Source organism: Maniola hyperantus, chromosome 20 (genome assembly GCF_902806685.2).
Source record: "Maniola hyperantus chromosome 20, iAphHyp1.2, whole genome shotgun sequence".
NCBI classification, from domain to species: Eukaryota; Metazoa; Arthropoda; class Insecta; order Lepidoptera; family Nymphalidae; genus Maniola; species Maniola hyperantus.
Genome location: NC_048555.1, coordinates 5,001,535 through 5,027,111, shown reverse-complemented (window position 1 = coordinate 5,027,111; position 25,577 = coordinate 5,001,535). Strand labels below are relative to the sequence as shown.

General features: G+C 37.0%; 1 protein-coding gene across 3 annotated transcripts in view; it reads left to right on the top strand.

The window, feature by feature from the left end:
- The first annotated feature begins 6,346 nt into the window (after positions 1 to 6,346).
- The window catches only part of retn (retained), a 194,794-nt gene continuing 175,563 nt past the window's right edge, over positions 6,347 to 25,577 (top strand). For 2 of the 3 annotated variants that reach the window (XM_034979350.2, XM_069505316.1), the window contains exon 1: positions 6,347 to 6,564. In XM_034979350.2, the coding sequence (XP_034835241.1) occupies positions 6,517 to 6,564 (48 nt within the window). In that variant the 5' untranslated portion in view covers positions 6,347 to 6,516. The remainder of the gene's footprint in view (positions 6,565 to 25,577) is intronic. The other variant, XM_069505315.1, reaches the window with a different exon arrangement.

Here is a 25,577-nt window from a genome sequence, read left to right as displayed (position 1 = left end):
CATATCTATAGCGTACCAGGTACCTATAAACTTGTCAGATATTTCCATGCGGTCAGCGGTGTTTAGGGCTACAGTACTTATTTACATTTGGGGTGTTTTTCCGCTGCGCACTGGTTTGGTCGGCTCTCTCTCCAGTCAGTCCCTCAAGAGTCAAGACTGAGGATCGTATCACCTCCCTGGCGAGTCAACATTTTGCGGTAAATGAGGCCCTTCTATCGGGTCCTGTTTAAGCCATCTGTGGCTACCTACAGCTACGTTAGTACTATTATATCTTCTGTGCTACAGCATCGTCACTTTACTTCAGTTGATCTGACCACCGTATAGGAGATCTTCCTCGTTGCCTTTTATTTGTCTCTTGCCTGTTGCTTTCCGTGCTGTAGGAAATTAGGCTCTTTTTAATTGACGGCTGTGACGAACTCCCTGGCGCAATGGTAAGCGCTGTGGTCTTATTAGTGGGAGGTCCCGGGTTCGATTCCTGGCAGAGATTTGGAATTTTTTAATTTCTAAATTTCTGGTATGGTCTGGTGGGAGGCCTCGGCCGTGGCTGTTACCACCCTACCGGCAAAGCCGTGCCGCCAAGCGATTTAGCGTTCCGGTACGATGCCATGTAGAAACCAAAGGTGTATGGGTTTAATAAAAACTGCCATACTCCTTCCAAGTTAGCCCGCTTCCACCTTATACTGCATCGTCATTTACCATCAGGTGAGATTGCAGTCAAATGCTAACTTGTATCTAAATAAAAAAAAATGTGCTAGATGCACATTTTTTTTATTACTACTTAGATTCTAAGTATAAGATTTCAATCATAGATTCATCCTTCCAAAAAGCGGTCAAGACACCAATTGCTGATGCTAAAAGAATCGTGTGTGCACTGACCCTAAAAGAGCTGCGACCTACACAACAAAACTGAAAATATAATGAATAACAATAATTCCTTCACTAGTTAATGTGAACCGTGGTGAAGTGTGTTCTTGAACCGCGCATGTAAAAATGTCTGCTCTGTGACAGACTTCCTATAATTCAAGATGGTGATGTTCTAAAAACCAGAAATTGACTGAAGACTCTCTACGAAAACATATCGAATTTGGAATTTGGTACGTTTCTTTGTCCTCCTAGTAAGTAGATAAGTAGGTAGATAGGTAGCACGGAAGGTTCCGATATTTTGACTTACTATTAGGATATTTTAATTAGTTTTCAAATAATTAAGAAATTTTATCTAGCTAAGCAAAGTTTTTGCCATTAAAATTAGGTAGGTACCTACTACCCTACTACACTAAGATATCTATTTTATCATGAGTTTAAATAGGTATAATAGGTAGGTACCCATAAAAATTGTATAGGACCTACTTACCTACTAGGTACCTACTTGTATGATCGTTTATCAGAATTGTAAACGGGTTTTCGTGGTGTTTCTCTAATTTAATTTTCACGCGCAGCTCTACAGTTCAATAATATTGGTAATTTATCATTGTCTCAGAGGGTTGGGGAAGAGAGGAATGTTGATGATTGCTAACTCAAGTTACCTATACTTACACTTAGAATAACCTATACGGTTATACAATAATTTAAACTTCGTTCCTTGAAATAGTACGCGACAGGTCGAGATGGCCTCCTCGAAGGAGGGAACGCCCCGCACAACCGCAAAGCACCCGCGCTAAACCGGTGCAGGCGAGTGCGGGTGACGTGCGTGTGTGCGGGACGTCCCCCCGCCTCATATCCCGATTGCCATCTCGACCTGTGTCGCGGACTATAGGCAAGTACTAGTAGTCAAAAGTTATTGGTGTAATGTTGAAGGAGAAAGGGGTGGGACGGAACACATGGTCTTTTTATATCATCAAGTTATTAAATATTGTTTAAATTTGATAAAGGACATTTTCACTTTGTTAATGTAGTCTAACAATTTAATAAAGGGACTAAAACTAGGACGAAAAAAAAAAATTAAATTTGATTCTTTTTTAATTTAATATATTTTATAAGTTATTGGATATTGAAAATACTTACTTAATACTAATATAATGATGGGATACTTAATACTATCAGCGACATCTACAAGTATTTGTTAAAATTATCTCTCCACATGTGATTCTGGGTAGGTACATTAGCAGGCTAGTAGATCAATTATTAAGTAGTGCCATCTGTGATCATATAACTTAAACTCAATTTTTCTAATAAATTAAAATTATTATTGTTATTGAATAATGTAGGTATATTATTAATGAAGCTTTGACAGCCTAGTGGCTGTGGTGAAGGTGGACGTCCTCGTCCACCTCATATTCGGAGGTTGGGGATTCGATCCCGGGCATGCACCTCTAACTTTTCAGAATGACTCTTACTTACATCGATGGTTTTAAGCAATCAAATATTACTTGCTTTAACGGTGAAGGAAAACATCGTGACGAAACCTGCATACCATTCTCCATAATGTCGGTGTTGGAATTACATATCACACAAAATTACTTATTGAATTAACCTCCAACAGCTGTAGATGTAGAACTTTTAGGACAAATGAAATTATTCCTAAGTAAGTAGGTACTTTTTTTATTCGATTGCAAGTTAACCCGACTGCAATCTCCCAGCTGATCTGGTGGTAGGATGATGCAGTCTAAGATGGAAGTGGACTTACTTGGAAGGGGGACGGCAGTTTTGCATTGGTTTCTACCACGGCATTGTACTGGAGTCCGGAAGGGTGTTAACTAGCCACGGCCGAAGCCTCTCACTTGACCAGACCGGAGAAAAAATAAATTCTGAAATAGCCCTTACCCCGTAAAATATAAAATTAAACTCTAAATATAATCGAACTCGGGACCTCCCACTCAGGTATAAGACCACAGAGCTCACTACGGCGCCAAAGAGGTCGACATTATTAGAAAATATGGAAGCCAAGTACCTAGGTAAGTATCTAGGTACTTAGGTGCATAACTTATCAAAGAGATACCAAGTTTTAGCGAAACAGAACTAAACCTCAATTAATTGAAATTGCTGTAACGTAAGAGTGGAAAAGGCATTACTAGAAAATTGCTTCGTTTGTTTTATTTGTTTTAAGAACAAATTCGCATTAGTTAATGTGCGAAATAAGAGCAGGATGAGGCGGGTAATAGATCTCATGGCCATGGATCACTCCGGGAGGAGGGGTGCTCCATCAATCAGCCCAGAGCGATTGCAGTGAGTGTGGTACAAGGTACGAGCAGAATGAGGGATCTGATTCTGTAGAATTTTGTGTTTTTCAGTAACTTTTGTTACAAGCAGCCATCTCCATATAAGATAATGATTTTATTGGGATTATGAATATAATATCCAAGGTAAAATTTAAATATGACTTAAAAGGTATATTTGTAAGTTCATAAAAGACAATCGTGCGATCATTGCTGTTAAAAATCATATAAGACGGAAGATACTGGATAGGATACCATTATAGGACCGGATGCTGACTGCTATTGGCTTCTGCATTAATTTTCATCAAATCTTCTGTGTCCCCTTTGGGACAGAAGTCATTGTTCTACTTGGAGGCGCCGATTTATTAGACGCCTTATTATGCTTCAACTGACCCGAAGTGGGGCTGACCTTTTTGTCCTCAGCTGAAATAGTATAGGTAAGTACACCACCAAGTTAGCTTTGGTCATTCATGCTTCCCATTGCCCTTGCGGGTTCCAATCCAACCCTGCCTGAGGATGCTCAGCCCGATCCAACTCCATTTCAGCGTTGCGAGTCAAATCTGTAGGTTTACCATTTGCTTATGCTTATAAATTATTGTTCTGTATGTACCTACCTACTTCCAAAATATCATTAGGGTTTCAGTTGTACTTGAATATTTGAAAGAGGAGGTTTAGGAAAATGAAACCAGTTGGATAAAACTGTCTAATTTTAAGGGCTCAAAACAAATTAGTAAAAATAATTCTTATCTTAGGCGCTAATTATTCATCCGTTTGTTTTTCACTAATTAATCCAACCGGTAAGTTAAATACTTAAGATAGGGCTATATTGGGGCCGATTCTCTAGTACACAATCTCTAAACTAAACTAAATTAACAGGTCTAAATCTAGTGCTTTCCTTTTCAGCAAAAGCAACATTATGAAAGGGATAGCAATAGATTTAGTCGTGATATTTTAGTATAGTTTAGAGATTGTGTACAAAGGAATTAGCCACATTGTTCCTCTTTTTAAAACATTTTTTTTTGTATAAAGTACCTACCTAGTTGCTATGAATGGACCATTATTGGTTTCCGTCTTTGAACCGATCCAATCATGGCAACTTTTGAAGAAAGTTTTCACTTATTCTTTGTTGACTCAGTTAGTTGGGACTGGGAGCTCAATGAACTTAATGGTACTTTCAATATCAATTCACAATAAACAGTTTTTGCATTCCCACGACGTAAGAGTGAAGTATCCTGCAGCATCAGGTTTGAGGAGTTGATACTCTGAGTTTAAGGAAGAACTTTGTAGAACTTGTGGATAATGTACCTACTTAGTATTCACAACATCAATTCACTGCCTACAATTCATGAATTCGCATATCTTAGGAGTGCTTTGCTGCATCTGAAATGAGGAGTTGGAACCAAAACTGTTTATGAGACCAATTTTTTTAATAAAAACAAGAGAAACACGCTGAATTGAGAAGCTGTACCTGAGTTGCATTAATATTTCATGCGTTGCCTCGATTGGACCACTATTCAAGTTTGTCGCAGTCCATTGATGGCAACTTAGAGGTCCAATCAAGGCGACCATCATCGTCCAAAGAAGGCATCTGCTAAAGGAAAAAGTTTTATTGATTTACCTCGAAAAACGTCGTACCTAAGTACGTTTGTGAATAATAAAGTTTATTTGAAGTATAACTTGCAAACTGCTTTTATTTTATCTCTCAAAGTTTAATTAATTTTAAACCGTGAAGTTGTCCAATCATAGCAACCTTCCCCTACTTACCTACCTACTTAGCGATTTCCTTTTCAAACTGTGTAAGTACAAATAAACATAAGTTTAAGTTTATACTTTATTATTTGGACCATCAAACAAACAGTCCAGTGCAATTCGACAAGCGATTGATCTGGCGGGCGTATTAATTGCTCTTGTAGTCTTGTCTGAACCTAATACCTAGGTATAATTACTTCTACTTAGGTATTTATGTATGTACCAACTTTTGTTTAGCAGTTCACTACATTTGCTTTTACTTAGGTATAGGTACACTTTTCAGGTAAAGGAAGGTAAGGTAAGGTATAGCTACTTATTTTTTAATTTGGGTTCATTCCTAGAATAATACCTAATTATTATCATACATATTAATGTGACCTAAGTACGAAGCTGTAGGTACTCTCTAAAACATTTTTACTGAAACTGATCTTAACTCAATTGAAACAACAATATTTTTGAAAAAATATGAGATGAAGTTACCTACCTAAAACTTGCTGCTTTGCTTGCCAATATAGGTCCCTAGGCTATTTCAACTCATAGCTAGTAGGTGCTAAGGAAAGTCTTGACCCTAATATTAGTATCATAACAAGTAGATAATCCTTTAATATTCTGACATAAAATATATCTAAATTTTTTATTATTTCACATTTAATTTAATTGATTTCTAAATAATAAAACATCCCCTAAAATATGGCGTTGTTTTGAAACACTTCCTTTGCATCTAAGTTTATAATACCTAAGTAGGTACATATGCCTAAGTATCTAGCTAGGCAAGTATTCTACTTAAATTATTATTACTTAGGTAGTTTAATTTTTAAATGATATGTAGGTACCTACCTACTTATAAAATTGAATTTAGGTAAGTAATTCAAAATATTTTTATTAGACTTATTTTTCGTAAGTGTACTCTCTTGCCCCAAATTCCCATACAAGCAAGTAAGTAAATAGTGCCTACCTACCTATATTAAATCTGTTTACGAGTAGATAGATACCATTAATTAAATATAGGTAAGTAACCGCCACCTTCTTAACTTCTAACTCACAGAGAAACCTTATAAATTACAACAAACAATACGAAAATGGCTTAATTAACATAACATTCAACTGATACCTACCGTTAGTACCTAAGTATGCAGGAAACGATAATTATTGATAAGTCCTATGCGACATTCACTTCAATTTCCGCATAACCTCGTTATCATAAACAAACGAAAAAGGCGAGCGCAGTCAATATCGCGTCTCGCTATCAATCACAAATCGATGCCGCGCGAATCAATTGTTTTAATAGCTCGAATAAAAACAATATAAACGTAGCGGGCGGAGCGTGTAACAGAAATATCAGTTTGATATCGCGCGGTTTGATTCGCCGTGACGCGAGACGCCTTGGGGCGGAGTCTCAACAGAGAGGGGGCGCTGCGTTACCGGCTCGCCATACCATTCCGTGCGAGCTACGGTAACGCTCGTATCGTACCGAAAAATCGTGCGAACTGCATTGCATGTACCGTGCGTGTGTGAGCGTGTGAACACGTGCCTCTGTGTGGCGTGTTGTCGTCCCCGTGTTTCCAAAACCGCCAAGATTCGGGTGAAGAATCGTGAGCCGGTGCCGGCGTACGCCATGGCCGACGCCGACCGTGACTCGGACCTTGGAGACGATAGCCCTGTGGTAAGTCAAGTTTTGCACGTAACCGCCAATAACGTGGTGTTTCACATTTGTTTACAGCACTTTGAGCACATACATTTTACTCGAATACCGTCGTTCCTCAAAAACTTGTTTCAATTCTCAAATTAAGTTACTTCCTTACAGCTTATCAAGCTCAACACTATTTTGTAAAGTTAAGATTTTGTTAGAAAAATTATACCTATGCCATTTACCATAGCAACGGGTGCAAGCCGTCGCAACAACATTGCAATTAACTTTTATTCAACTTGAGATGTTACAAGTCCGTGGATTTTACCTATGACCAGCCAAATAATTTCAATGAATGTTACTTAGGACAGATAACGTAAAATTAAATTTAGATTTTGTTGTATTTTAGATTTTGTTGTATGTTAAAATATCACAGAATAGGTATCACTCAATTTTATGGCAACAAAATTGAAACACACAGAATGTGATAATTACCTACTTACCTACTTAGATATAAGAATATAATATTCTACTCATTCATAAATTTCGGTAACGTTAAAGAACGTAGTAGGTAAGTAGGTAGATAATCTACCCAATAACTGAAAATCCTTATCTTATTTGGATAGGTACCTACCTATACCTACCTGCATTGATAATAAAAACTCGTTCAAAACAATGACTGTAAGCAAATTGAAGTCACTCTGCTATTGTTATGCTATTTAAGATAGGTAGGTACCTACCTGTGTAGGCACAGGTATCTTAATCAGGCAGGTAGGCTTGCCTATGTTAGCAAAAACTTTCTACAAAAAAGTTTTAAAGCCTACTATTGTGTCGCATCGATCGTTGCCAATTTAAATTAGATTTTTTTAAATTAAGATACATAATCACATCCACTTACGTTCCAACGTAGGACCTATTTTTTCACTATTATTTTGTAAGTAGGTACATGCATATTTACCTACTGACAGTTGACACCTTCATTCTTAACAGTTGTAGGTACTATTAATGAATCACTGCTAAGTAAGTATACCTGCCTACCTACTTATTAATTTACTATAGGAAATGTCCCAACCAACTATGTAGGTAGGTTGTTATTTATTAGATAGGTATCTATTAATCTACCTAAAAAAGTACAAACCTCTTGAAACAAATTATATAAAAGTTTTATACACAGGTAACTTACTTTAATTATACATAGTTGCTGATTTGATTTATTAATCGCCATGTGGTCCATATGTACCCAACCTCCCCTCGAAAAGTCTTCCAAATCCGAAAAAAATCTACTGAATTAATAAGAGGCATATTTAAGTTGATAAATGATAGAAAATCATAAATTATTAAAACGATCTATTTTAGGAAATAAAACAAAAAAACCTTTGAATGCGGTTAGTTTGCACATGTGTTGCAAGCGTCGCGTCGCGTCGGCGGCTTTCAGCAAAAACCAAAATGGCGTCGATGCGATTATTATTAATAACAATTTCGGAGCCAATAGATGTAGGAGAGTTACAGATTGTAGAGATAGAGATACAAAACTTACCTACCTACTGATAACATCAGGTGTCAAAAACGGTGCATCTTATTAGAGTATGTACTTACCTATAAGTATTATTATAGTTACCTTACCTATTATAAAAAAAAACCCAGTCAAGTGCGAGACGCGAGTCGGACTCGCACACAAACGGTTCCGTAGGTACTTACCATAGTACAAGATCACGTACTTTTTAATTTTTTTAAAGTAAAAGGCATCATTTTTGGCTGAATTTATGGTATTTTTGCTGCAACAATGCATTTTAGCCAATACGATAGAGTTTTAGCTAATCAGAGATGGTCATGTGAATCGCGATCATCACATTGTAGCTGTCAATAGGGATGATGACTACTAGTCAAATCAGCGACTTATTATCAAACGTCAAAACGCTTGCTTAGTAAGGGAGGTTTATGAAATTCACAGTTGTGACGTCATACACATTTTCAGCAATTTGGTATACTTTTTTAGTAATTGATAATTTAAAATGGTTAACAAACTTAAAAGTAACAGTGGACGTGGATTATACGAATTTTGGACGACCGTCTACTTAGTAATTCCTAAGAAATAATTTATTTTTGACATTGATATTATCTCAATTATATAGGTAGGTACCTATCGTTATCGACACGCTTAGTGACAAAAAGTATGACTGGTCCTCATATTCACCAGTTTGAGATCGACGAATTCAGTCGACGGGCAGTGACCCATTATTGCGGGTTATTGTAAAAGCTGACTTATTTACATTGTATTACAGTTTACGTTGTTTCGGAAGGCAGAGATTATTTATTCTTTCGATTTGATTTTGTTCAGTTCTGTGGTATTGAGACCGTTTTGACATTATCACCTCTAGTGTATGATACCTCTCTGGTCCGGGTTTTATTACGGGCTGGTACTTTCCCATCTGCGATGGCTTAGGAACCTGGCATTGTTTATTTATTGGAATTCTTTACTTGTGAATGAATGCGGTAAAAATTATTTTTTTTGGCTTTTGTTGAAACACTACCTAATCGGTAAAATATATTTAACTTAAAACCTTTTCCCAGAATTGTTATTTGTTTGATAAGTAATAGGTAGTATCGATGTTTACCTAGACTATATTTTTATTTACCCGGTAAGATCTTTGCAGGTGCCTATTAATTTCTTTCTTCCTATTTATTTTCAATTTCAGCGGTGTATACCTACCTAATGAATTAATAATAGATACCTAGATACCTACTTACTTGTATTATTCAAGTCCAGTCTAGGAATTCTTAATGAGATCAAGAAGCCAGTTAACTTTATAAGTCTGAGTAGTAGGTATGTCTATAGTACCTATACCTTTTTAATTATTCTCAATCCGTGCTAGAATTGAGGCAAGCCGGTATCTAGGTATTAGGTACCTATCTAGTATTTATCTACTCATTTAATCGGAAGCCTTTTCTGATTCATAATAATAGGTATAATACCTACCTAAATAGATCTAAATTTTCTCTTATTAATTCTTTATGGTTTCTTTACAGTTTACACATCTGATATACCTAATCTGGTATCTATAATTTAAGTAGGTAGGTAGGTATTTTTTTTTTGAACGTTAGTATTTTATGATGGGCGGTCGTTAAATATTGGAAATCTTCACCCAAAGTGGATCAAATAAAACAATCACACGACCAAATCACGAATTAAAACTGCCATACCCCTTCCAGGTTAGCCCGGATCCACATAAGATTGCATCATTATTCATTACTTACCACCAGATGAGATTGCAGTCAAGGGCTAACTTGTATCGAATAAAAAAATAAAGAATCCCTTGGGTTACTAGACCCATCGCCAGCCCACTACCGAGCACGGGTCTCCTCTCAGAATGAAAAGGGTTTAGGTCTGAAAAACTGCAAAACGTTCAGGAATCAAAGCTTGATTCTTGAACTTTTTCCATGCAGTACTTAATTAATTATGTATTTAGAGAAATTTAAAGAAGGTGGGTGGTAGGTATACCTAGTACCTAACAGGTCGAGAATCGAGATAGCAATCGGGGTATGAGGCGGGGGAACGCCCCCCACACCCACTACTCATGTTTCCGCACGTCATCCGCGCTCGCCCGAACCGGGTTAGCGCGGGGGCTGTGCGGGTGTGCAGGGCGTTCCCTCCCCGATTGCCATCTCGACGTGTCGCGTACCATAGCTAGGTACTACCAAGTAAGTAGATTTATTCTTATAAAATTGCCACCACTTCACGCCGGTTTTAAAGAGTTTAGAGGAATTTATTTATGTCAATGTGAAAGGCAAGTAAGTATCATACAACAGACAATCAAGACAGTGTGATTAGGCATAGACTTTCAAGTACTTACCAAATACTTAGCTGTGAAATTCGCCAACTAACATATTCTCGAAATAAATTCTAATTTTAATGATCTAACGGAAATGAATGTGGCGACTTCATTATAACTTTACCCATTGAGTTAGATCATGGAGCAGCAAAGCCAGCTAACCAAAGGTGTCAAAAAAGCGCGTCTATCGACTATCACAGAAATCACAAAGGTTGCAAGCTTAAAGCTAATAAACATTTTATAATTGGTACACATACGACTTGGTATGGTGGTCGTAGTAGTGTAGGGTGCGTTTCCACTGAAGCGGAGTGGACACGTGTAATAGCCCAATCAGGTTATTGCTAGATGTCGTTATAATTTTATCACATCATCTCTCAAAATCCGATTAGTAGAAAATACTCCACTTCGCTTCAGTGGAAACGCACCCTTAGTCTTATTATATTACCTTAAAGCTTCAATTAACCACCAGAAAACCGTCAAATTTATTGAATGATAATTTATAAAGCACGACTGATATTTTGTATAATGCACTTACTTACACCAGTAAGGCGAGTATTTTTGGAATATGCTGCTCTAAAAACGTGATAACTCTATGGCTTTACCTGTATAAGAACTCATTAGTAGGTTATCTCGGTCAAAAGTCTAGACACATATATAGGTACTTACTACAGTGTTTGCTTGAGACAATCATCTTAGCGACTATGGCGACATCTTACGGGAGGCAAGGCACGGACGATTTATTATCCCCTCTCGGATAGAGGCGCAAATTAATTAATCAAAGCTGGCTGACACTCACTAACTTAAAGCTTCATTTACCTCCAGAATAACGCCAATTTAGTGAATGATAAAGCTTGACTGTTGAACCTTGTATAATGTACCTTCACCAGTCAGGCGAGTATTTTACGAGATATTGCTTTTCTAGTAGTATGGCAACTCTATGGCTTTACCTGTACTGTAAAGCATGACTTGTACAATGTACCTACATTGGTCAGACGAGTGTTTTTGGAATATTGCTGCTCTAGTGAATAACAACTCTTTGACTTTACCTGTATTTAGACATCATTAGCAGGTTATTTCGGTCAAAAGTCTAGACACATATATAGTGTTTGTTTGAGTCAATCATCCCAGCGACGATGGCGACATCTCACGGGAGGCAAGGCACGGACGATTTATTATCCCCTCTCAGATAGGGCCGCAAATTAATTAATCAAACCTAGCTGTTACTCACTAAACTTAGCTCCACAGAGTAGCTCGGGCTTCCTTTTCCTGTCGACGCCCGCGACGTTTCATTAATTGAAATAATTGGCGACTCTCTCGGATTATTTTTTGCTTGCTGACAACACTTTTCGACACATGGCGGCCGCTATTTAAAGTCGGATCTCTGATTCTACGAAAAAATATAGACTCGACATAATATTTTTACTTATCAACCTGTCTCTCGATAGACGTCTACTGATGCTCTCTTGTAAGAATTTCCAGACTAAGATACTGTTTCGTCATAATAATAGGTAATAAGTCTTCGGATATTGGTCTTTCTAAAGAGAGGTAAACCTAATGCGCTCCGCAGCGTTTTCTGTACTTACTTACCTAGTAGTTGGTTCTCAACCAATCAAACTCAATGAAAAAAGTACTGATTTTTACAAAAAACCGGCCAAGTACGAGTCAGACTCGCGCACCGAGGGTTCCGTACTAGTCACATTTTTTCGACATTTTGCACAATAAATTACCTATTACAAACTTAATTAAATCAGAGTTGAGGAATCGCCTTACAGATTGGTTGGATGTAGGACATAAGCATAACATCATTATATTATTGTACCTATCTAATTAGTAGTTAGGTACGTATATTCCTACAAATTGGGCATTTTTTTTAAATAGTCAAGAGTTGTTTTTATTGGATATCTCGCAATTTTCTTTCTAAACCCTCAGTTAAAACCCATTAGTTCAACTAAAATTGCTAATTTAAAATGACTTCGGATGTTGTTGAGGTTTTCCACAATATCTCTTGTAGTAACGCATTAGCTATTTGCAGTATTTTTTTTTCAATTTAGCCAAAAATGTGACACATAAGAGTTAAGTACTTTAGCCTACAATGAAATCGAAAGATTTTTCCTGTAGGTACCTACTACTCTTATATCACGCTGCTATTTCTCCAGGCTTACAATTACTTATGACATACTTAGGTATTGCTTTATTTTGTTGTTATACTCTGATTTTTAATTCGGTGGAATTCTATGTTACCAGAGATAAAACATTTACCACAAAAAGGTAGCATTTTAAATCTTGTACATAGGTAAATAAATCAATACAAATACTTACGAATACAAATTTCTTTATTGCGAATCTGGGTAAACATTATTTTGAGATGTTACAAAAACAAAAAGGTACAGCCAAATTCTGCCTATTAGCATGCTATATATAGTTATGATATACCTAGCAACGTGTACATATGTAGGTACAATCAATTACCGCATGTATGGAAGATCATCACTTGAGAACAATTCTACCGATTTGACCGATTTTTTTGCTGTGTTCGTAAAGGACAAGGTTTTTGTTAAAGAATTTTTTGAAAAATCCTGAATCAAAATTAAGTATAGGTATAGTTACTTTTAGACACATCAAGATGATTGATTATAATTGAAATGAACTAAAAATGAATTATTTAACAAACTTTTTATATTGATAATGCTTGAAGTATTCAAGTAATTTGGGGTAAAATGGAACTTCAGGTGGTGGTCACCCTGTTTTTCATACAAATAACTCCCCTGATGTATAAAAATGACAACGTCAGAATTCCGCCGAATTAAAAATCAAAGTATAGTCAGTCTACCTAAGGTCGACTTATAACTAGATACTTCGGAATTTCAAATACTTCACAGCTCTAGTTAATTGAACTTCGAAAGGGGTTTTCAAGGTTTAATTTTTTCTTAAATGGAGCAAAAAATGTGCCACATCACAGTCAAAGCTTACAAGTTACAATGGCTGTGACGTGTGGTGTCAAACATTCGGGCAGGTGATCGTAGCTACCTGGTCGCGTGCCCATTCTACCCGCACGCACCCTAACTACCGTATTTTGCGTCAGCCATTGCATAAAAAGGTGGTATTATAGAAGAAAAAATCCTAATACGACCTTAATAGAGCAGCGATTCCTGAGAGTAGTTACTAGTTAAATCAAATCCATGTTTATTACATTTAGGTAGACAGAATCAGAACTAAACATTCGAGTCGCAAGTCAACTTTATCTTAATAAGAAGTTAACATTATCAAAATCTAACTGGGAATAAAGTCCATGACTATGAGATACTCTGTTTACGTTAGTTTTCTTTTATTGTTGTTCAAGAAAATTAGTAGGTACTTAGTAAGTTTCCTTTTATCTAAAATGCTTTAAAGATTGATAAAGATGTTCTATGACGACGTAAGAATACCGGCCATCATCATCATCATCATGATCAACCCAATCGCTGGTTCACTACAGAGCACGGGTCTCTTCTCATAGTAAGACGGGTTTTGCCATAGTCTACCACGCTGGGCAAGTGCGGATTGGCGGGCTTCATACACCTTTGAGAACATTATGGAGAACTCTCAGGCATGCAGGTTCCCTCACGATGTTTTCCTTCACCGTTAAAGCAAGTGATATTAAATTACTTAAAACGCACGTAACTCCGTAAAGTTGGAGCGCACCTCTGCCCGGGATCAACCCCCGACCTCCGATTAGGAGGTGAACGTCTTAACCACTAGGTTATCACAGCTTAGAATACCCATAGGTATTCATGATAGAGTTTTTGTTGCACAAGATTGTCACCCCGTCATCCTTTTTTTCCTATCATCCGATTCGATATAAAAATCTCCGTTGTTGAACTATTGATTTGCATACAAATAAAATGGCTGACTCGACAAAGGCACCTTTGTCACCAATCTTTACACTGGAGTCGAGCATGATGGTTTATCTCTTATTTATATTCAATATATCTGTCGTAAATAATCGTATCGACATACAATATTTATAAAGGAAAGGTTGCGTGGGTTATTATGGTCTACCGTCACACCGACGTGTATCGAGACGTCAAGCAGAGTCTCTATTGTCTGTTAAAATCAGTTGTGCAATTTAATTTAAGTAATTACTACTTAGGTAATGCCCGCAGGTCGCGACTTTAAAATTAGGTAGGGACGGTAAATTTAGGTTTTAAAAACCCTGCGGTAACTGTTTGATTTTTCGGGACAAAGATAAAATATAGCCTATGTCCGTCCCCGGGATGCAAGCTATCTCTGTGCCAAATTCTTCTTCAAAATTGGTTAGATGAATGGCTAGCAGACATAGGCAGACATACACTTTTGAATTAATAATATTAGTATAGATCAATTGCGAAATGAGTCCAGGTACTAAGTAAATATTTTTGATCTTAATCACATAGATAGAAGTGTTATTATAAGTTTTCACGAAATACATTATAGGTAAGTAGTTAGATGGAAGTTGGAACCATACTCTTTAATAACACACTTGAAAACAAACCGAAAAGCAAGAGGAATCAAGCATTATCATAAAAATAAAACCCAGAATATTACATAAATTTATTTATAAAATCTTACGGATTTTGGAACGTTAATAATAATAAATATCGATGTGATCACGTTCAACAAACATGGTACGACACGGTGTGTAACATGGCGACCTTTGAAACTTATTATATCTCACAATGGCAGCGCAATATTCTATTAATAAAATCTTGAATAAATCCCGTCTATCTGATGATCTTATGTAGATAGTTTATTCGCATCTAATTTGATTTGAACGTGCATGATGAATATATCAACAAGATACCATAATATGTTAGTAAGTAGGTAGGTTAATCCGCTTTAACCCAGTTTGTTATTTGCTTGGGCCAACACAGACATAATACTTTTATATGATAAGCGAGCGATTTTGAGACTGCACCTATACTGCAACGCGTTTTGCGACTGCCTGCGTTTGAGAATGATTTACTAAAGCGTCATTTAGGGCCAATTGCGGCGCGCTCGCCAGTCGTCAAAACGCGATGCAGATTCGATGCAGTTGCAAGGTCAGTCGCAGGTCGCTTAGCATATAAAAGTCGCCGATCGCTGATGGTAACAAGCATTGTGTCTCCTATGACCCTAAACTGCACTTGGCATTGAAACAAGTTTATTATGTGGAGTAAACATGCAGTTACTGCATATATTGTGATACTATATTAAACAAGTGCGGTTAAAAGTTTAATCGCAGCTTCTAACTACCGAAAAATGATCAAATCGCCAAATGCCGATACTTATATGTAGAGTATTACGTGTGCTTTACCCCTTTACTATACATATAGGTACAACTTGCGAGCAAAAAAATGCAGATTTACCTAATTTCTCTGGCTAAATCTTTAACCCGCATAAAATTATCAACGTTGTTACTTTTATCCTTTTAATTATGTACTTATCTGATTTTGAAATTATTTTTAAACAAATCTCATTTTATCTGTATAAATCTGAGTTGGATAGGTGTACCTACAACTTTAGTGTAGTTGTACCTTAGAATGGCTTGGTGGGTGTTTTTTATCCAAAAAAAAATTGCAAAGCCCGGAACAAAACTTTGTATCAAATAAACCCGTAGCAATTCTTGGCAACGTTATCGTTAACGACTTTTTTCCATCCATTATATTAATTCATACAATTTCGATATTAAGTGCGATAAATAATGTTGTGATTAACAGAAATAAACTGTAATTAATTCTAATAAAGTTTGTATTTCAATGAGAATTTATTGAGTTATGATGTCATGGTTTCGGGCAAGATAGTTTGCGGGTACCCGCATTATAAAAGGAACAAATTATTTTATAGGAAAGTATTTCCTATTGCTTAATATCGCATTCCTATTAATATTGTTAATTGGAACTGATGTTGGTTAACGGATAACGGTTTTATTTTTACTAGGTACTTTATTGGCTGACGAACGATTTCATTCACTATATTCAAACCTTATAGGGGAAATAACTAATTGCAATATCGACAAGTTGACAAGTCGAGATGTTTGAATATATTATTTGAATTTTGTTGGTCGTATTTAGAGACGAATTATCTGTTACATATCTGGTGAATTAACCCTATAACCTACAATAGGTCATGGATAGCAGTTAAGTATAACTTATTGCTTGTCACTGCATGTTTTGAGGTTTTTAATAAATCCCGTAGTGTTTCCCTTGGAAAAGTAACCTAGGTAGGTAAATCCTTGCATATAACTTTACAATATTACACTATTTACAATATTATTGTAAATTGAATAGGTATTTGAAAAGAGCAATCGCCGAGTTTCTTGCTGATTCTTCGCGGTAGGAAAGGCAATCGGAACCAGCGTGGTAGATTCTTTTGAAGATTCAAAAGCACTTGTAATAAATAGTTAATTTATATATTAATTATAAATCTTTCGATTACTATAGGTAGGTATAGTCCGCGACAGGTTGAGATGGCAATTGTGGTATGAGTAGGGGAGACGCCCCGCACACCCGTACGTCACCCGCGCTCGCCCGCATCGGCTTAGCGCGCGGGCTGTGCGGGTGTGCGGCGCGTTCCCTTCCCGATTTCCATCTCGACCTGTCGCTTACTATAGGTACATTTCTTATTCCTAGTTAGTATTTACAAGCGTCATGTTCCCTTGATTCTGCCTATGATTTGTTAATTGTACTCCGGCACTATTTGCATGGCTATAATGAATGGAGCACGTGTATAAATAATAAGGCGGCAACTTTGTTCGTGATAGTTTTATTCAAATCCGCCGCGAAAGCCTTACATGGTTACTTAGGTGCTTTCTAGAAAGTCGCAGGCATTTTCTTTGGTGGCTAATTTATGGCATGAATTAGATGTTTGGTCGTTTTAAATTGGTATTCAATATTTCCGTATGCCTCTTTAGTTTAACCTACATTAGAAAATGATTGTTGATAAAATTCCCTTCCAGTTTTGTTGTGGTTGATGTGGTATTAGGTAATTTTTAGTTTATCACTTTGTTGTCTGTCTGTCTGTCTGTCAAGAAACCTACAGGGTATTTCCCGTTGACCTAGAGTCATGAAATTTGGCAAGTAGGTAGGTCTTATAGCAGACATTAGGGAAAAAATCTGAAACCGTAAATTTGTGGTTAAATAAAATGTGTTCATGAACAAAATATAAGTATTGCTATTTTCGACTTTCAAAGTAAGATTGCTATACCAAGTGGGGTATCATATGAAATGGCATTACCTGTACATTCTAAAACAGCTTTTTATTTATTTTATGCATAATGGTTTTTGATTTATCGTGCAAAATGTCGATAAAATACTGTACTGTATTTACAGACTGTACGGAACCCTCAGTGCGCGAGTCTGACTTGCACTTGGGTTTTTTTTGTTATTTTCTAGAAATTGATCCCTCAGCCCAGGTAACCAACCAACCATATCCGCCTGCATCTTAGATGACATTCTGTCCATCTAGAGGAGTCTGCCAACGCTTCGCTCTCCGGTGCGAGGTCACTATTCCATCACCTTGGGACCCCAAGGTATTCGACCGTAACCTCATTTGCTTAAAATAATGTTAAGCAAACCGCGAGTAATAGCCTCATCTGGTGACAGAAGGGCTGGCTCATTTTTTGCGCAACGGATCATCCTGGCTGTACAGCGTGGAAATGCAGCCAGTATTCTTAGCACCATTCCACGCGGGCATGACTTGTATAGTAATTAGATAAGGCTAGCTTTAAGTTTTATTGTTATACTAGCTGCCCCGGCGAACTTCGTACCGCCTAACAGTCGATTCAATTTTTTTAAATTTTTCTCTCCGTAAGAACCATCCTCGTACTTCAAGGAATATTTTAAAAAAGAATAAGTGAAATCGGTTCAGCTGTTCTCGAGATTTGCGATCAGCAACACATTTAGCGATTCATTTTTATATATACCTACCTAGAGAAGATTTTCAATTAAAAAAAAGCGAACTTAACGTTAGAGGAGTTATGCAAAAGAATAAAGATTGATCGGTGCTTTGTATCGTTAAATTATTAGCATTCTTGGCAGAGTATAAAACAAAACAGCTTTCTCTCCCTCCCATGAGATTTACCATCACATAGCCATTAAGGCTTATGCATACACAACGCGCGTCGGTACAGACGCATGAGTGATGAAAAACATGTCCAGTGCGCCTCTTGGATGTTATAGTACCTAATACAAACACTATAAAGGTCCACTTTGCAGAGCGTCCTTAGGAGGCTTGCTGCTACAATCACGCGACACCGCTCTCACTCTGCAGCCTGACCTGCTTCATAAAGTTCCCATAATAAAAATCCCGAGGAAACTTGATTTTCTGGGATAAAAACTAGCCTATATCCTGCTTCGGAATGCCATATATCTATGTACCAAATAAATTATGAATGCGAGTTCGTCGACGTGAATTTTGGGATTTTCTCTTGTGGAAATTCTGATTATTCCGGGACAAATAGTAGCCTATATCCTTACCCGGGATGCAAGTCATATCTGTGAGTACCCAATTTCGCCAAAATCGGTTGAACAGATGGGCCGTGAAAAGCTAGCAGACAGGCAGACATAATCTTTCGCATTTTTAATGATAATAGTATGGATATAGGTACATACGTATAGTCCGCGACCGGTTGAGAGGGCAATCGGGGTATGAAGCGAGCGCTGTGCGGGTCTGCGGGGTGTTCCCTCCCCGATTGCCATTTCGACCTGTCGCGTATTATACTTTAGCGCAGAAACTTTCCCTCCTCTGTCCAATCCAATGTTTAGACTTTAGTCGTCGTGTGACGTCCAATGACGCCGTATGGTGTAGTTTGTTTCGACGCGCTTTGTGTGGGTTCAGGCCTTTATCATTACGTAGCCATTAGTAACATGCGCTAATGACCGCTTTACATCGCTTGATAGTTGATCGTTGCCCGCAGAACAATAAAATTCCCTCAGCATTACTATACGAATATGGAATTCGAAGAATATCATTAAAGGTTATAATTAATTAACATTTGAATTTAATCAGGAAATACCTACTAAATTATATAAATTAAACATATGTATCATCTATGCTAAGACAAAAATAACGGGCCAAGTGCGAGTCAGATTCGCGCACCGAAGGTTTCAAATTTCATGATTCTAGGTCAACGGGAAGTACCCTGTAGGTTTCTTGACAGACCGACAGACAGACAACAAAGTGATCCTATAAGGGTTCTGTTTTTCCTTTTGAGGTACGGAACTCTAAAAAAGTGATTGCAGTCCTGCGCATTTAACGAGTCCACCACGCTGGCCTGCAGGTACGGATTCATCATCAACCGATTGACGTCCACTGCTGGACATAGGTCTCTTGTAGGGACTTCCACACGCCACGTTCTTGCGCCGTCTGAATACAGCGCGGCGGCTCCCTGCAACTCGTCTAGTGTCAGTCGATTTTAGGTAATACAAATTTTAATACTATCTAAAAATGATTGACAAAATATAGCTTATATATTATATATAGCAAATCTCGACTCTAGTATCATAAGGTCGGATGTGGATTTTTGCTACTTTTCAGGAGAGCCAAAACAAAAATGCTAGGGAAATCGGGTCATAATTTCTTAACTACTAGAGATACAATTTCAGTTGTTTTTGTAATATTTAACACTTAACTGTACCTATCATTAACCATTACTAGAAATACTTTATCATTAATAAATAAAATATAAACTCACAATTTCTTCAAAATGGACGATATGCGACTTTATGCTGGTAATATTCGTAACTGTGCTAAAAAATTGTGTGCATAAGTTGTAAACCGACTTTATGGCTGCAATTTTTACTATTACAAATTTGAAATAAAAGTCGGATCTATTACTTAATATTTCATAATACGTCTTAACTGATTATACATAAGTAATATTCGGACAAAAGATCACAGTAGTTATCTCACAAAAATCATTTAGGAGTTTTGTGAGATAGCAACAATGTACCTATCTGATTTTTCTGAAACTGATTAGTTAGATCTGAAACATAATAATTGCATTCACCCGATAGTCTGACCATTGCATCCGTGTAAACCTTGCGACTTCTGAATGAATGAAAATAACATTTACAAATTCACAAATAAAGCCCATTAATTTAAAAACAACGGCCAAAAATTGGAAAAAAAAATTACAAAGTAATTAGAAACCTACAGTGGGCCAAACATTTTTTGTGGAATTGCATACATGACGGTTACATCAATATAGAAATCTAAAACATGCCAACATAGCCTGATTTTCCTTATAATGATTAGGTACGTAAAGTAAGAATGGAGGTCAGCAGGTGCCTACTGCAAAAGTTGGTTATATTTTAACGTGGATAATGGTTTCTCATTATGTCGTATATTGGGCGAAAGCGGGGAAGAATTTTAAGTTTATATGTACCTATAACATACTAATGAAATACAAAAAAGTCTTCTTTAAAGTAGTTTTTATAAAATAATAACACCCAGCATTATTGCGGTAGTTGTAGCCAGGTAATATATTCCGAAATCTGAAAATCCCCGCCGTTCTTATTTTTTTTTTGATATAACAAACGGTCCTGATATATCACCTTTGTAAAGGGATGTGGTCTTTAAAAATATGTTGTAGTGCCAAATCAAACTTATCAAAAAGTTTTGTTTCCTTCGCATGTTCTTGTAAACTGTGACCAATCTCTTAGTTTAGTAATCTGCATTGTTTTCAGCTGTTCCCTTTTTTTCTATTTGTGCATGGATTACATCTTACTCCACGTAGGTACATTTTGCATTTTAGCATAAAGCTTGTGATTTATCATCTTTTAGTGTGGTAATCCTTATAATAATCATAAGTAAGCCATAACGATTATCATGCTCCGATTATGACCGACACAATTATCAGACCACAAAGTCAATTCTTCAACAATTTCGAGAATACTTTGTTTCTTCTCTAGTAGATTAATGAAATAAGACAAGATACTGTTTTATTCCTTCCGCTGCAGCTGATGTTTTCAGACCACATTAAAGTAGCAACACTGCTGGTAGCATCATGAATCGTTTTTAAGGTTCAGAAACTACGCAGGTATAAGGATTTACTGTTAGTCAAATCCGGCATTGCCACTTTTGTAATAAAAAAAAATACTTTCTGCTTTCTTGAAAATTCCATTGCTTCTGTTTCGACTGTTCTTTTTAACAGATACTTATTTAAACTGTTTCTTTCGTGTTTTGGTTAAGTTTTTTTATTTTTTTACTTTCACTTTTATTAGTTGTTTAATTAATAAATTAATTTATACTACATTTATATTTAAATTAACATAATCTAAAGCTTCCTATAATTAGGTATGTTTCGTTAGAATCACTATCATCACATATTGTAGGTGCCTTTTAATTTCTGCTCTCGATTAATATCAAATTCGGTCGATTATAAGACGGGTAAAGAAGAAAAAAATTGATTAGGTACTCTAATTTTTTAAGGCTACCTTAAAAACTAGGGCAATAAATTTTTGAACTGATGATTTGCACTGTGATTCATAAAAAACACCATAAATGCACGGTTTTTTGTTTAGTGGGGTTCTATTATAATATATGTTTAGATTTCCATGGTGTGATTTTCGTGGTCCTAAAAGATTTTCTAGTCTACATTTTCAAAATGTCTTCAGCTTTATTCTGGCTCTTTTCTTTTTTCCCGCAGTTTAGTCCAAAATTTTGGTGAAATAGGATGGATCTCTTACCTATTAATCACATCAACTTTAATGTAGTCACAAACAAAAAGCTTTATTTCAACTTACTTCCATGAATTTTATTGCAAAATTATTTATATTACAAGGCAAAAAGTCTTAAATGATTCACAGTCCAAATATTAATACAAAAACTTCGAAGCATAACATCTGTTGTGATTTTACCTAACAAAATTATTACATATTTTAGAAGCAGAAGTGCGTAACTGCAGTACCAGCTAGTATTACAAATAAACTTATTTCGTAGCATAATGGTCGAACTCAAAATACATCTATCATTTTTCTCCATTGCTTTGGTGCATACATACGCAAGTCAAAAAATATAATTATGGTTCTCCAAATTTTTAGAATGTGTTCAGATACGACATTATGCATGTATTTATCTTTGCAACGAAAAGAGATAGAAATACTGGTGTCAGCTTGGCAGAAAGAGCCCGAAATGCTCATTACCTTTATGTAAAAAAGTGAGTTTGGTCGGAAGTACACATCCGACCTTATGATACTAGAGTCGAGAAATATATAGCAAAATATATTTCCGCCAAGAAGTCCCCGTTTAGGTACATTACCTCTTCTCTTTCAGAGCACTCCCCTCACACCTTCCAACAGCATTGGGATCCTTGGAGTCCACATTTCGAGCGAGGTTCAATTCCGCGATCATTTGGAAAGCAAGGCCAAATTAGCCTCCAAAAAGCTTGGGGTGCTCAACAGAGCAAAGCGGTACCTACTTCGCGCCCGAGCATAGGCTCCTACTCTATAAGGCGCAAGTCCGCCCTCACATTGAGTACTGCTCCCACCTTTGGGCTGGAGCACCCCAGTACCAACTCCTTCCATTTGATCGGATCCAAAGGCGGGCTGTTCGACTTGTGGACGATCCCAAACTAACCGGCTCGTTGGAAAGCCTGGAGCACCGCAGAGACGTTAGCTCTCTATGCGTGTTCTATCGCCTGTATAATGGGGAGTGCTCTGAAGAGCTTTTTGACCTCATTCCACCCTCTTTTTTCTACAACCGCACCGCGCGCCACCGTAAGGAATTTCACCCTCACCATCTGGGTGTCTGGTGCACTTCGACCGTCCGCTGCGCCAGATCCTTCTTTCCACGCACGTGCAAACTGTGGAACCAACTCCCATCGGCGGTGTTCCCACTAGATTATAACATGGGGTTATTCAAGGGGCGGACCAACAAATTCCTAAAAGGCCGGCAACGCATCGGCGGCTCCTCTGGTGCTGCAAATGTTCATGGGCGGCGGTAATCACTTAACATCAGGTGACCCGCCTGCTCGTTTGCTCGCTATTTCTATTTAAAAAAAAAGCTACAGGTATAAAATAATGAATCAATAGGTAATAGCAAACAATGAGTTATGTAAAATGATAGTGGGTATCACGGCGCGCACTGCAGGGGCTTCGCGAAGTCATACGAACATTATAATCGCGTTCCGATATGATCGCTGCACTGTCCAGTGTCCTTAATTAAAACGTGACGCGTCTTACACTGCAACTTGGTTCCTATTACGGAAAAAAAGTTCCTAAAAGGAAAAGGTTACTGACTGACTGACTGATCTATCAACGCACAGCTCAAACTACTGGACAGATCGGGCTGAAGATTGCAGATACTTAGCTATTATGACGTAGGCATCCGCTAAGAAAGGATTTTAGAAAATTCAACCCAACAACAAATTTCTATTAAATAATTAATATTTATTTAATAGAAAGCCAACGGTATACAAAGATTTTATTTTTTTATAATATCTAAACTAAAAGTTATTAAATAATGAGGTTAATTAATTAATTAATTATACCATATTCGCACGACGCGATGTCTCCGGCGAAATTTCGTATCGATCGCCAAAAGGCTGTCCTTTAGTGAATACATGGCTTTATCTGGTTAAAAACTTAAAAGAGTTTAAAACATATTTCAAGTATAAAAAATGTTTTATTAATAAACTAGTCACGCGCCTAACGACGAAACCCGATAGTGTTTCGGAAATATGACTACCGAATCGATGTAGACACTCGACACTCGAACGTCTTGAGCTAAGGAGCTTCCGCGAGCTTACACTGATATCGGCGGATTATGTGGTTAATTAGATATTTTCATTGTCTTCCGATGTCCAAATCGTGTTTTAGGGGTTCAGCTGATATGTTGGTAGGTATTTAACAATTTTTTAATAATAGATATAATTATATTTAGTTGCTATAATATTTTTATTTTAGTATTACAATAAAACTTAAAGCTAGCCTTATCTAATTACTATATAAATCATGACCGCGTGGAATGGTGCCAAGAATACTGGCTGCATTTCCGCGCTGGACAGCCAGGCTGATCCGTTGCGCAAAAAATGAGCCAGCCCTTCTGTCACCAGATGAGGCTATTAATCGCGGTGAAATGTCTCGTAAATTTTTTTTAGCACTAAGACTCCATGGCCCCAGGGTCTCCACGGCAAACGGCACAAAAATGTAACTCTTAGTTAAAATTAGTTATAATTAATGTTAACCTTAGTTTAGTTGCTATAACTTTAATCAGTCTATCAAGAAAATAAGTGTTAAAGCGTAGGTACATTGTGTAGAAACTGATTTTCCTCATATTCTGTAGTATCCAACACTATCAAACTAAGTAGGTATATAGTACACGACTGATCGAGATGGCAATCGGGGTGGGGACGCCCCGCACACCCCCCTGCGCTAACCCGGTGCGGGAAAGCGTGCTTTATCTATATCATAGGCACATATTACATAGAATAGATTAATCAAGTTCTTTTTTTTTTAAATTATGTAAATCTAATTATTTAATTAAGTTCTAATTCAATTTTTTTCATTTTACCGACATAAAATTTTTATAGATAACATTCGTTATCGTTTCAAATGATGGATATTATATCCTCAGCTGAAAATAGGTTATTAGGTAGGTATATAGGTGGTTAATTTCCACGGTATTGTATCGCTTATTTCCAGGGGTCCCTGCGATTTTTTAATATCCATATTAACTTAATACACGCCACGCCTAGTAGCAACAAACACGCCTGTCTCCGTGTGTGCACATAATGCCTACAACAGAGGGAGATCGCACGAGCCGCAGTGAAGAATCCATAATCCACGACCACTCTGTCAAGAGTGAACGATTGAGAACAATTAACTTAGTGGGGAAGTCTCCCAAAACTGCAGTTTGGTTGCAGCAGCAGTAAGCAGTTTGGTAACTCAACGTTCCTTTAGTATCTAAGCTATACCGATGACACTATTGCAATGTTAACTAATTATATTCACAGTATTTTTCACATTTTTTGATCATACCACTGAGCATAGTTCATGCTTTGATACTAAGGATAGTATTAGCACTTGCCAGGTTTCCCGGGAGACGTAACACGAGCTGGCTATTGATATTGAATGATCGATAGTTCGCTTTGATTTAATTATTGTCTACCTGTGTTACATTGTAGCCCAGGTAGACAATAATCCATGACTATCGCCTTTCCTCAAGACTTTTCACTGCTAGGTTATAATACTTAGGTACCTACTACTTGTAAATACTGGACCT